General features: G+C 43.5%; 1 protein-coding gene across 1 annotated transcript in view; it reads right to left on the bottom strand.

Moving 5' to 3' along the window:
- LOC146050488 (putative N-acetylated-alpha-linked acidic dipeptidase) overlaps nt 1–6,817 on the bottom strand; it is a 96,278-nt gene extending 89,461 nt beyond the window's left edge. The window contains exon 1 of the mRNA XM_083167531.1: nt 6,624–6,817. Within this exon, the coding sequence (XP_083023657.1) occupies nt 6,624–6,817 (194 nt within the window). The remainder of the gene's footprint in view (nt 1–6,623) is intronic.
- Nucleotides 6,818–13,538: the final 6,721 nt, after the last annotated feature.

Genomic DNA, 13,538 nt, shown 5'->3' with positions numbered 1-13,538 from the left:
TTCTTCTACTCTCCCCATCCTCCTTCTCCTTTCCCCCTTCTCCTCTCCATATCCTCCACCTCTGCTTCCCTCCTCCTTCTTGCATCCCCTGCTCCCCCTTTCCTTCACTTCTGCTTCACTGCTCCCTCTCTCCTCTTCCTCTGATCCCCTCTATTTCTCTGCCCCTCTCTCTCCCCCTTGCTCTGTTTCACCTATCTCTCTCCTCCCCAGACCATTTGCCTAGGGTGCTGAGGAACCTAGCATTGGCCCTGCACACACAACCTAATGTTCTATCTCAGGTGACTTTGTAGCTCTGTTTACTGACTTGGAAAATGGCTATTGACTTTGTTTCCCTAAGACGCAGCACTCGCATATGGGTTTCTCTTTGTTAGTCTCTGTCATTCCTGTGACCATCCCATTCTGTAGCAAAGGTGGCTAGATCTTCTATGCCAGAGTTCTAGTGACTGTGACTCAGTTGTCATTGCATAACAGTTCTGTGTACCACGGATGTACACTTGCCAACACCTGGTGCCTGTAGCTATGCCGGTCACTTTTCTGTTTTGCACAATACACTTTCCTTTAGATACCTTTGTTCTTGTTACAATTTTTGGTACTTGTGAGTTATCTGGGCGTCCGATTTTTTGATTGTATGCCTTAAGTTAAGGCATACAATCAGATGCGATGCGATGCGATATCGCATCGCATCGCATGCGACCATCGGATGCGATGACCCGATTTTTCCATAGGAATCAATGTTAAAATGGACTGAGTCCATTTTAACATGGAATTCAATGGGAAAAAGGGGTCCTTTTCATACCCCTACTATCCAAGTGGGCATGGAGTTGGATATAAACCTGTGGCGAGCGTAGCGAGCCACCGAGCCCGAAGGGTGGCGAGCGAACGGTATTCCGTGTCCCCTCGCGGGGCTCGCTACGCTCGCCACGCTTCGGGCTCGGTGGCTCGCTACGCTCGCCACAGGTTTATATCCAACTCCATGCCCACTTGGATAGTAGGGGTATGAAAAGGACCCCTTTTTCCCATTGAATTCCATGTTAAAATGGACTCAGTCCATTTTAACATTGATTCCTATGGAAAAATCGGGTCATCGCATCGCATCGCATCCGATGGTCGCATGCGATGCGATGCGATGTCCCGATCCGACCCGATTTAAAAATCGGACGCCCGGATAACTCACAAGTACCCAATTTTTAATCAAGTTTTATTTGTTCCATCGGTACTTGTTTCCTAGCACGGCGCCCCCGATTTTGATCGAAGTGCATCTCATCGCATCGCATGCAAAATAGCGGCATGCGATTCGCTTTTTAATTGTACAAGCACCCTGATGGGTGCTTACAATGTTAAATGCACCCGCATTGTCAACACCACCCCCACTATGAACGCCAACCCGAAGCGAGCCCGCGATGGGCGGAGGTACGCGTCCTCCGACCTTTTCATACCCCCACTATCCACGTCGGTGTGGAGTTGATTTTAGATAGTGTGGCGAGCGCAGCGAGCCACCGAGCCCGAAGCATGGCGAGGGGACGCGGTATACATGTGAAGTTATCTGCGTTCCCTCGCAGGGCTCACTGCGCTCACCACGCTTTGGGCTCGGTGGCTCGCTGCGCTCGCCACACTATATAAAATCAACTCCGCACCGACGTGGATAGTGGGGGTATGAAAAGGTCGGAGGACGCATATCGCCGCCCCTTGCGGGCTCGCTGCGCTCGCCACGCATCGGGTTGGCATTGATAGTGAGGGTAGCGTTCACAGTGGGGGTGCATTTAACATTGTAAGCACCCTTTAGGGTGCTTGTACAATTAAAAATCGCATCGCATTGCATGCCATATGCTGGCATGCGATGCTATGTGATATTTCATTGTACAAGCACTCCTGTTAATTTAACGGGAACATCGCACGCATCGCTTACCACTAAATATGGTATGCGATGGGCGCCGTGCTAGGAAACAAGTACCGTTCCATCTTTGCAGCTGTAAGTACTTGGCCCCTTTGCCATGCCTCGGGAAGGTGCCTCACTGTGCTACCATTGTGCTTGGCACACTTTACCATTCCCAGTACGAATCCCTGTACATGGTAAAGCATGAGGCAGTTCAAAAAAAGGAAAAACAACTCATATCGACCTTTTTATGTGTTGTCAATTGGCTTTGGTCTGTCAGCCTTGTCAAAACCGACCTACAGTATCGACCCTAAATGGTGCTGGGATGTTATTGTGCATTGTGTGTATGTCATCTGTCTGGACTTTATTGCAACCTGCAGGATGTAGCTACGTGCCAGAACTTGAAATTTGTGGGCTTTCTATTAGCATTTATAGTGGCATTGGAGTTGGAAATGGAGGGTTCCAAACATGTGAGAGGCACCAGTCAATGTACTGTCACTAAGGTTACCACAGGCAGTGTCTGTAACTTGCTTGGCTAAGATGTGGGCGCTTAGGGCGTGATGTACTAAGCCATGAAACGTGATAAAATGGAGAGTGATAAACCACCAACCAATCAGCTGCTACCTGTAATTTTTCAAACACACGTGACATGGCAGGTAGGAGCGGATTGGCTGTTGGCTTATTTTTAAATTCACTTTCTTTATTTGTATTTTTATTTTTTCATATAATAACAATACAATACATTAATAACATACAGTACAATACATTACTTACATTTAACAAATACAAACATCCCCGTACACAATAGTTCCCCCCCTCCCCCGTCGTCTAAATATACACACGAGAAATATATATTTGGGTCAACTGCTCACTTCAATGTTGGTTAAGCACCTTATACGTATTTGTTTTCTTTTTCCACCCCATACTCTTCCCTTACTCATCTTGTATAGTAGTAATATTTTAAGTAGTAACCTGTCAATCAATTAAATATTTATTACTGTGCCTTTAAGGGCTGATAGCCATGCATTTATTTACGTGTTTAGTATATCTGTTTGATATGTGCAATACATTTTACTTATGTCAATCATAATACAATACATAATACAATAAAAAATGATAAAGAATATGTTTTTATTTTTTTATTTTTTTATATATATGTACATCTTGTGACATTTGTGATTTACAGTGATCTGTGGTATAGCCACTTTACTTTATGCTGGTCGAGCTGATTCCTGTGTGGTTGACAGGGTTTTTACTTAAGTTATTATCTCCTCCTCCTCTTGCCAGGTTAGGTAATATTCCCGCCATCTGTCCCATTTATCATGAAATTTTTTTGTGTTTCTCGTATAAAGCATATGTTTTTCATAGTTTCCGTAACCAATGCTCTCCACCCTGCCAATGCTGGGCTTTTAGTATATGCGAGCTATCACAACTTTCGTCCATTGTAATTAAACTAATAGCATAGGGGTAGAGCATTGGTATACAATTCCCCCCCCCCTCCCGATTCCTAGACCCAAGAGACAAGCTCTAGGATCTAGTTGGGTTGTTAAGGGTGTTGTCATTCTGATGTCATTCCAGACTTTTTCCCAAAAGGAGTGGACTTTTGGGCAGGCCCAGATCATATGGAGGAAATCGGCCTCTGTAATCATACATCTCGGGCATCTATCATCCTCCCTTATTCCAGCCCTATACATCCCCATTGGAGTTCGATATATTCTATGGAGCGAAAAGTAGTGTATTTGCTGGTATCTAACAGAAGATGTTGCCCACTTAATAGACCCCAGTACATCTTCCCAGTCTTCCAACAATATTGGGCTTAAATCCGTCTCCCATTTCGTTTTCAACTTCTCCAGTGGGGGTACGGATTGACATCTATTTAAGTTATTACATAGGCAAGATACCCGACCTCTATTGCCCAGGACTTGGAGCGTTTTTTTTATCGGGGATTCAGATATGGCCAGCTCAAGCCCCCCAAATTGGGCTTGAATTCCATGCAGTAATTGCAAATATCTGAAAAAATATTCCTTTGGCAAATTAAATTCTCCTTGTAATTGTCCAAAGGTCTTGAGTAACCCATTGGTATAAATTTGACTAATAACTATGATATCATTTAGGTGCCATATATTGTTGGAAGACATTTTTTCTAACTCTAGAAATTTTTTATTAAACCATAGGGGCGTTTCAGTGTCTATCCCCATCCATTCCACTGCAGAGTGAAGGGACCTCCATATTAACACCGCCTGGCGGAGAATAGGGGGGAGTTTGTATGTGGAAATTTCTGATAGGAGTAGTGCAAGTGGGGAAGCCCATTGGCCCATCTGTTCTTTGAGATATGCTTGCAATAACGGGTCCTTTCGTTTTTTGACCCAACCCACGAGATGTGCCACTTGGGCTGCCATGTAATAGTTTCTTAAATTAGGTAGCGCCAGTCCACCTTGTTTTTTGGAGTTATATAATGTTTGAATTGCAATACGCAGTGTCTTTTCATTCCATATAAAAGAAACTATTAACTTTTCTATCGCATTAAACACTTTTTTTGGAATGTATATGGGCGAATTCTGCCAGATATATAAGTATTTTGGCTGTATTACCATTTTGAACATGTTTATCAGCCCAGTGAGTGTCATGGGTAATTTTTTCCATGTATGCATACGATCTTTAAATCTATCCTGATTGAACATTAAGCTCCACATAACTCTTTGGGAAGGGGGTAATCCATATGCCTAAGTATTTAATTTTCACAGTCCACTTTAATGGAGATGCGACCTGCTGATCTTCTGGTATATAACCGGATATTGGCATTATGTTCGATTTCTCCCAATTTATTGGTAGACCTGAAAAGTCGCCAAATTTATTCACCACGTCTAAAGTTTGCTGTAGAGATTTCCCAGCATTTTTGCGAAAGAGCAGCACATCGCCTGCATATAAAGCTATAACTTCTTCAATTTCCCCGATTTTTTTTTTTAATACCCTTTAGTTCTGGATCTACCCGTATTTGACATGCAAGGGGTTCTATAACCAATGAGAATAAGGCCGGGGACAAGGGGCAGCTCTGTCGTGTACCCCGCTTCAGTTTAAAGGAATTTTAAATATACCCATTTACAGAGACTCTTGCCACTGGATCTACGTATAGTAGATGGATCCACTTAATGAATTGGGGGCCAAAAGCCAATTTCCGAAGCACAGCCCACATGTAATTCCAATCCACTGTATCAAAAGCCTTGGCTGCGTCCAGCGACACAACCAAGGCTTCCGATTTTAGGCTCTGACCTCTCTGCAAATGGTAATCTAGACGCCGCAGATTTTGAGATGCCGTTCTCTCGGGCATGAATCCCGATTGATCTGAGTGTACAGTGGAAGTTATTACGCGATTAATCCGATCCCCAGTCTGTTATATAAAGTTCTGCTGTCAGCTTTTTTTTGCCTGTCAATCAACACTACAAATAATGTAACTGGTGTAATCTACCATGTTTATTGTATTCTAGTCCCATGTAAACTTTTTTTCATGTTGTATGTACAGTGAAATATGGGCATTTATGCAACTTTGGCCCTTATTCTGGTTGGTGCAGTAATGTCCGCGTGCGTTCGTGCCGCCGATGTTTTGTGTCTGCGCATGCGCAGAGGCGTCTCTGCGCATGTGCGAACGGAACGCACGTCCAAATTCCGCATGAAATGTGTACACTACGAACGGGGTGGAGAGGGGTGTGAAGGGCTGTTTAAGCTCATTACCATATGTTTACACCCCGCGTTTCATGGGCGTTCCCATGAAAACGCTGGGCGTACGTATGGTAATGCGGCCGTGACGCACGTGTAGGGGGCGGACATATGACATTGCCGGATGTCAGCTGCCCGCACAGATCCCTGCTTTTGCACGGAGAAATGCCCATGTGGTCTGAGGTTGCGGGAGCTGGCGGACCACTCGGTCCTGCATTCGATGGTCTGCGACCATCGAATGATGGGGGAGGTTCCAAGAGATGGAGGAGGTGTATCCGTGAGAAATCCACTCGTGCTCCGTGCGGTCAGCGGCTTACCGCATTCGGATGGAGTGAGCGATCCGTACGAAAGGCGGGGTTTAGGACGCACGGTCCTGCCTGCATATTCGGCTCCGTCCGCACCGACCAGAATAAGGCCCTTTATGTCCTGAATTGTATTTTCTTAGTTGCATGTATCTCAGGGATTAGGTAAAAACCAGAATGGTCCAGACCGTGGATTGCTTTGGGCATTATGTGCAAGTGGCAATACTATGGTGGACATTATGTATATAAGTGGCACTACTGCTGTGGGCATTATGTGTATAAGCAGCACCACTACTGTGGGTATTACTACTGTGGGTACTGTCTATAGGAGGCATTTCTACTGTGGGCATTACTGTGAGGCTTAATGTGTATAAGGGTTACTGCTGTGTGGAGTAATGTGTGTAAGGGACACCAATCTGTGTCAAAATGTGTATAAGGGAAACTAGTTTGTGGTGTAAATGAATCAGGCGCTACATGCAGTGTAATATGAATATGATTGTGTTACTGTGGGGCGTAATTTGAAATGTGGATAATTTTTGTGGTCATGCTGCTTCATTTTGAGGCCACACCCCAATTTTTCAACATGTTGTCCCTTTGAATATTATGGGTTGGAGGGTGCAAATTTATAGTTTGCAGGGGGTGCCAGACACCATAGCACCGGGTCTGCTGTAAATACACAATGACAGTGGGAATCTCCTAGCAAATAATGCTTTTATGCCCATGTCTGGTCTTACTGCAAGTTTTTGCGAATCTCCTCAGCCTGGATCTCTTGGGACAGACGATGGCTGTATTTGGGGTCTCCGTCTTTGCTCATTCCCTGCAGCCATGCAGGTTGTCGTGGAGATATTCCAAAATGTCCAATCATAATCCCGATCACTAGGGATGCCACTCCGAGTGCTGTTATTCCCAGGATTTGCTGACGGTGCATTGCGACCTACAATAATTGTGACATACAAATGCATATAGAGTGATCATGGAAAATATCACATATGACATTAATCAAAAATAAATATGGCCTAGAATATTTTCCTCATTTCGCTTGTAAGTTCATTTACGATAGATATACGTGAGAATGATTTCATGTTACTATACTATTGCCCATTAATAGTTTCATGGATATACATTTACCCGGTGGACTCTACTGCTGGTGGGAACTTTTCTAATCTGGTCACAAAGGCATCAGAACTTTCTTCCTAAATTTGGGAGTCTTCCAAAATGAGGGGGACTATTTTAAAATATTGGCAATGATCATCTTGTAGGGGTATGTGGTTGTTCGGACATGGTTGGAAGGTCGACACAAGCATTAGGTTGACCATGGCTAGGTCGACAGTCAAAACGTCCACATGGGTTTTTCACTTTTTTTTTTGAGCCAGCATGTGCCGACAGGTGATATTTCATGCTCTACCATCCACTAGGGCAGTGGTTCTCAAACTGTGGGTCCTGACCCCAAAGTAGGTCCCGACCACCTCAGAATGGGGTCACGCCTCCATGTTGCTGACCATCAGATTAATGTGCCTGTGAAGGGGGGGACAGGGGATAACTCATTAAGTAAACATCCTCTGCTTCCCCCTTCCATCCCCCTTTTCCATCCCCTCATTACCCACTGCCTCCCTGTCACAATAGTGGGTACTTCACTTCACTGACCACACATGTGGCGGCCATTCTGTGGTAACTTGTTGGGGTCCTGTAATAATTTTTATTATGTGACGGGGTCCCAGAGCAAATAGTTTGAGAACCCCTGCACTAGGGCATGGAGGGAGAATACAATAGTGTGCTGAGTGTCCCGAAGCATGGCGAGTGCAGCATGCCATGAGAGGGGTGGATGCGGTACACTTAGATGGTGTCCATGTCAAAATTCGGGCCAAAAGTGAAAACCCATGTCACCCTTTTGACTGTCGACCTAATGCTTGTACCTTCCAAACATGTCGACCTATATCATATGTCGACCACATCCCTATCCCTACGACCATCCCTCGTAGGGATAGGGAATTCTAAATAACTGGATGAGTTTCAACTTTTTATGTATAAGAAGAAGAGCATCAAGAGGGCACTGCCAGCCATGTATATACTGTATGGGCCACAGTCCCACCTTCCCTCCCAGAGAAGGGACCCGGCGATGGCCACAGGGGGTAATGGGTTCGTTCTGGGTGGGGCAATGGATCCCTACTGGGTAATAACTTCATTGAGATTGTTTGGGGTCTGCAGTGTGGCATAATGTGTGGGCACTACAGTGTTGTATAAGGTGTGGTCATTCGTGTATATTGTATAATGTGATACCTGAGCAATTTGCACAAATTTGAAGAAAAATTATCTTTAGACTAAACTGTTCCCACATTAGTTTATTAGGATCCTTCTATCACTGCTCTACCATGGCACATGGGGCCAGATGCACTAAGCTTCAAAAGTGATAAAATGGAGAGTAATAAACAACCAACCAATCAGCTCCTGCCTGACATTTTTCTCACACAGTCTGTGACAAGTCAGGCAGGGGCTGATTGGCTGGCTGTTTATCACTCTCCATTTTATCACTTTTGAAGCTTAGTACATCTGGCCCAATGTGTATGAGGAGCTTTACTGTGGTGTAACATTTTAAAGCGTAACTACTGTGTGGTTTAATGTGAATAACTTACATTACTAGGCGATTAGCTGTGAATAACTGACAATATTAACATAGAAACATAGAATTTGACGGCAGATAAGAACCACTTGACCCATCTAGTCTGCCCCTTTTTTAAACATGTTACCTCAAACCATATTTGAACCTTATTTTTTTGTAAGGACATCAATATGCCTATCCCAAGCATGTTTACATTGTACTACTATATTTGCCTCTGCCACCTATTCCAATTATCTACTACTCTTTCTGTGAAGTAATTCTTCCTCACATATCCCCTGAATCTTCCTCCCCCTAGTGTCAGTGCATGTCCACGTGTTCTGCTACTCCTCTTCCTGTGAAGAATGTCTCCCACCTGTACCTTGCTAAAACCCTTGATATATTTGAAAGTTTCTATCATGTCCCCCCTTTCCCTTCTCTGCTCTAAAGTATACATATTTAGATCTTTTAGTCTTTCCTGGTACATTTTGTGATGTAGGCCATGCACCATTTTAGTTGCCCCTCTTTGTACAGTCTCTCATGTATTTATATCCTTCTGGAGATATGGCCTCCAGAACTGAACACAATACTCTAGGTGAGGTCGTACCAATGACCTATACAGTGGCATTATTACTTTTTTCTTTCTACTGTTGATACCTCTCCCTATGCAAAAAAAGAATCTGACTTGCCTTCTTCATTGCTTTGTTACATTGCCTACCTGCTTTTAAGTCCCCTGAAATAGTGACACCTAGATCCCTCTCTTCCTCAGTAGTTTCAATTATAGTGCCATTTATACTATATTTAGTCTTTGGATTTCTGAGACCCAAGTGCATGATTTTGCATTTTTTGGCATTAAACTGTAGTTGCCATGCTCTTGACCATTTCTCTAATCTACCTAGATCCTCAATCATTTGTTTTACCCCTCCTGGTGTGTCTACCCTGTTGCATACCTTTGTGTCATCTGCAAAAAGGCACATTTTACCCTCAATTCCATTTGCAATATCACCAATAAAGATATTAAAAAGCACTGGTCCAAGTACAGATCCCTGGGGTACTCCACTTGTAACCTTTCCCTCCTTTGACTGTACTCCGTTTACTACAACTCTCTGTTTTCTGTCCTGCAACCACGCTCTTATTCCTTCAACTATCTTAGAATCAAATCCCAAGCTTTTAAGTTTATTTAACAGTCTGCGATGTGGGACAGTGTCAAAAGCTTTACTAAAGTCTAGATAAGCTACATCTACAGCCCCACCTTGATCTATTACTTTAGTCACCCAGTCAAAAAAGTCAATAAGATTTGTTTGACATGATCTTCCCCCAGTAAACCCATGCTGTTTTGGATCCTGTAAATTGCTGGTTTTGAGATATTCTACAACTCTTTGTTTTAAGAGTGTTTCCATCAATTTCCCTACTACTGATGCAAGGCTCACTGGTCGATAGTTGCTTACCTCTTCCTTGCTTCCACTTTTGTGCAGTTGGACTACATTCACTGTTTTCCAGTCCTCTGGGATTACTCCAGTAGCTAGTGACTGGTTGAATAATTCTGTTATTGGTTTTACCAGCTCCCCTTTAAGCTCTTTTAGTATCCTTGGATGTATCCCATCTGGCCCCATTGATTTATCCACTTTCAGTTTTGAGAGTTCTGTGAGGACTTTCTCCTCTGTAAATGTACTTGTCTCTCCCTCAGTTTTCTGACTATACTTGCAACTTAACTGTGGCCCCTTCCCCTCTCTTTCAGCAGTGAATACTGAGCAGAAATAATTATTAATATTATCTGCTATTACATTGTCCCCCTCAAGAAAACTTCCACTCTCTCTCTTCAGTCTAATTATTCCACTTTTTGTTTTTCTCCTTTCACTTATATACCTAAAAAAAAAGTTTTCCCCCCTTTACCCACTGACTGGGCCATTTTCTCTTCAGCCTGTGCTTTTGCACATCTGATTACCTTCTTAGCCTCCTTCTGTCTAACAAGATACACCTCTTTTTTGCTTTCACAATACTTGCTACTTCTTTTGCAAACCACAATGGCTTTCTTTTTCTTGTGTTTTTCCTAACTCTTTTTACACAAAGTTCTGTTTCTTTTAGAATTGCACTTTTTAATTTTTCCCACTTATCCCGCACTCCTTCCAAGTTCTTCCACTCTGCCAAAGAATCCCTTACAGAGTTTCCCATCTCTACAAAATCAGCCTTCCAGCAGGAACTGAGGCCCGTATTCTAGTTCACTCTTTCTGACAAAATATTTCTTAGATGGACAAAACCATGTGCACTGCAGGTGAGGCAGGTGTTACTTGTGCAGAGAAAATTAGATTTGGGTGGGGTTTTACACCTGCCTCACCTGCAGTGCACATGGTTTTGTTCATCTAAGAAATATTTTGTCAGAAAGAGTGAACTAGAATAAGGGCCTCTGTTCCTGCTGGAGCCTGCTGAAAAATAGCCCTGGCAATGAGTCAGTCTCTGTCTTTATTTTGAACCATACTGCTTGATGGTCACTGGATCCCAGATTTTCACCCACATTTATGTCAGATATTCTGTCACCATTTGTAAGTATTAAGTCTAATATTGCGTCCTTACGAGTGGGCTCCCTCACCAATTGCTGGAGGGATGCTCCTTGCAAGGAATTCAGCATGCCCCTACTTCTGGTGGAACTTGCAACAGGCAGCTCCCATTTTACATCAGGTAGATTAAAGTCTCCCATGATTATCACCTCTCCTTTTAATGCCATTTTATTGATGTCCTGCAATAGGCTCTTGTCTAGTTCCTCTTCCTGACCTGTTGGTCTGTAGATCACCCCTATACGAAAAATGGCCTTCTCCCCTGTTTCTATGGTCTCCCAAAGGGCCTCAGTTTTTACTTCAATACTTTGTATTAAGGTAGTCTTTATATATTTTTTCACATATACTGCAACCCCTCCTCCAATTTTTCCCATTCTGTCCTTCCTAAATAAAGTATATCCTGGTATAGCTATGTCCCAGTCATGATTTTCATTGCACCATGTCTCTGTAATAGCCACAATATCCAGTTCATCCCTAGGAATTATTGCAATTAGTTCTGGGATTTTATTTCCTAAACTCCTAGCATTTGCACACATAGCTCTTAAAGTTGTGTTTGTGCTTCTCCTGCTGCTAGCTATGTTCATCTTTCTGCCTATATCTATTTGGTTTTGATTGGCATTATCTTCTGTTGAAGTGGACAGGCTTCCTGTTCCATTTGCCTGCAGAGACAATACCTCTAGGTTGGGGGAGCAGATTTCTTCATTCTTATTGTGTGGTGTGATAAGAATAATGAACACTACTGTGCGGTGTGCTGAGAATAACTGTTACTACTGTGCAGTTTGATGTGGGCAACTGCCACTACTGTGGAGTGTGATGTGAATTGGTACTATTCTGTGGCCATGCCCCTTCCCCTTCCCCATGAAGACGCCTTTATATATTCCACTGGCCCCAGTGGGTATGTGCAAAGCATAAATTAATTAAAAAGCCAGATTAATCTTGGCTTTTTAATTGCTGCCGCTTTAAAACATTAGTCAGACTTGTTGGAGTTGTGTGTAGTGTGTGTGATGCTGTTTGAATGCAGCTGCTGCCAAGAATGTAGATGTAAATTGTGTTCATTTAAAAAAAATGTGAACAAAAGATCACTTGCAAGTGAGAAACTACTAACAAGTAATAATATACATTTATTATTATATACTACTAAGCCCGTTCAAAGCAAATGCTTCGAAAGCTGGTAAAAAAGCTAGTGATAAAGAGAGAGAAAGAGATGTAGTGTGTATGTAACTCTGGAATGCCTGGAGCAAACATGGTACACATATGATTTATAATCTGGAAAAAAATACTGGGGGGGAGACACCCCTAGACCCCCAATCCTGACCCCACTGGGGGCCTAAAAAGAGGTTTGGCCACTACACAAAGTGGGTCAGGGGAGCAAAATATGGCAATGATGCATGACATAGAGGGGGAAGAGGACATTGATTGGGTCCAGATTAGGTTCATAGTCACTAACACCAGCAATCCCAAAACCGCCAGGGGCCCAAAAAGGGGTATGGCCACTACAAAGTGGGTCACGGATGCAATATATAGCAGAATGGCATAACAGAAAGGGGGTATAGGACATGGGGTTTAAGAAAAAGAAACCTGTGATCAGATCCAGGAGCCGACCACAGATAGGTGTATGCCAGGCCCACCACAGACAGGTGTATGCCGGGCCCACCATAGACAGGTGTATGCCGGTCCTACCATGGGCCCACCACAGACAGGTGTATGCCGGAACCACCATGGGCCCACCACAGACAGGTGTATGGCGGTCCCACCATGGGCCCACCACAGACAGGTGTATGCCGGAACCACCATGGGCCCACCACAGACAGGTGTATGCTGGTCCCACCATGGGCCCACCACAGACAGGTGTATGCTGGTCCCACCATGGGCCCACCACAGACAGGTGTATGCCGGCCCCACTATGGGCCCACCACAGACAGGTGTATGCCGGTCCCACCATGGGCCCACCATAGACAGGTGTATGGCGGTCACACCATGGGAATGCAAGCAGTTAATCTTAAAACAAAAGTAGAATAAAGTTCAGTTCAAGTAATGCTAAATATACAACCAAACCCGAGCAATGCTGGGGACCTCAGCTAGTTATGTAATACTGTATATATAATTTAAACAGTGCTTTTGGACCAACCGAAATAAATTTTATGTATTCCACTCCTTTTCTTAAATCAATAAATCATTTATTCACATAAATACACAAGGAAAAGTGTCCACCGGCCGGCAGAGATATATATATAAAAAAAAAAATCACAATAAAACTGCATTAGTATGCATATACTTCATAAAATCTATATATACTGCTGACCATTTGACAGATTTTGGTTAGGCTAACTCTCTATGCATAAGAAACAGGTTTTTTGTTAATAATTGTTAGTACACAGGCAAAGCAGAAATTAGGTTAGGTGCAAAGAAGCAGTTCTTATGGTGCGTACACACGGGGCGATATATCGCCCGTTGATCTATTGCCGGGCAATATATCAGCGAGTGATATATCGCTCAATGCCCCC

Source organism: Crinia signifera, chromosome 12, assembly GCF_055691185.1.
Source record: "Crinia signifera chromosome 12, ASM5569118v1, whole genome shotgun sequence".
In the NCBI taxonomy this organism is placed as follows: Eukaryota; Metazoa; Chordata; class Amphibia; order Anura; family Myobatrachidae; genus Crinia; species Crinia signifera.
The sequence above is the reverse complement of the archived record's forward strand: the minus strand, read 5'-3'. Positions and strand labels throughout refer to the sequence as shown.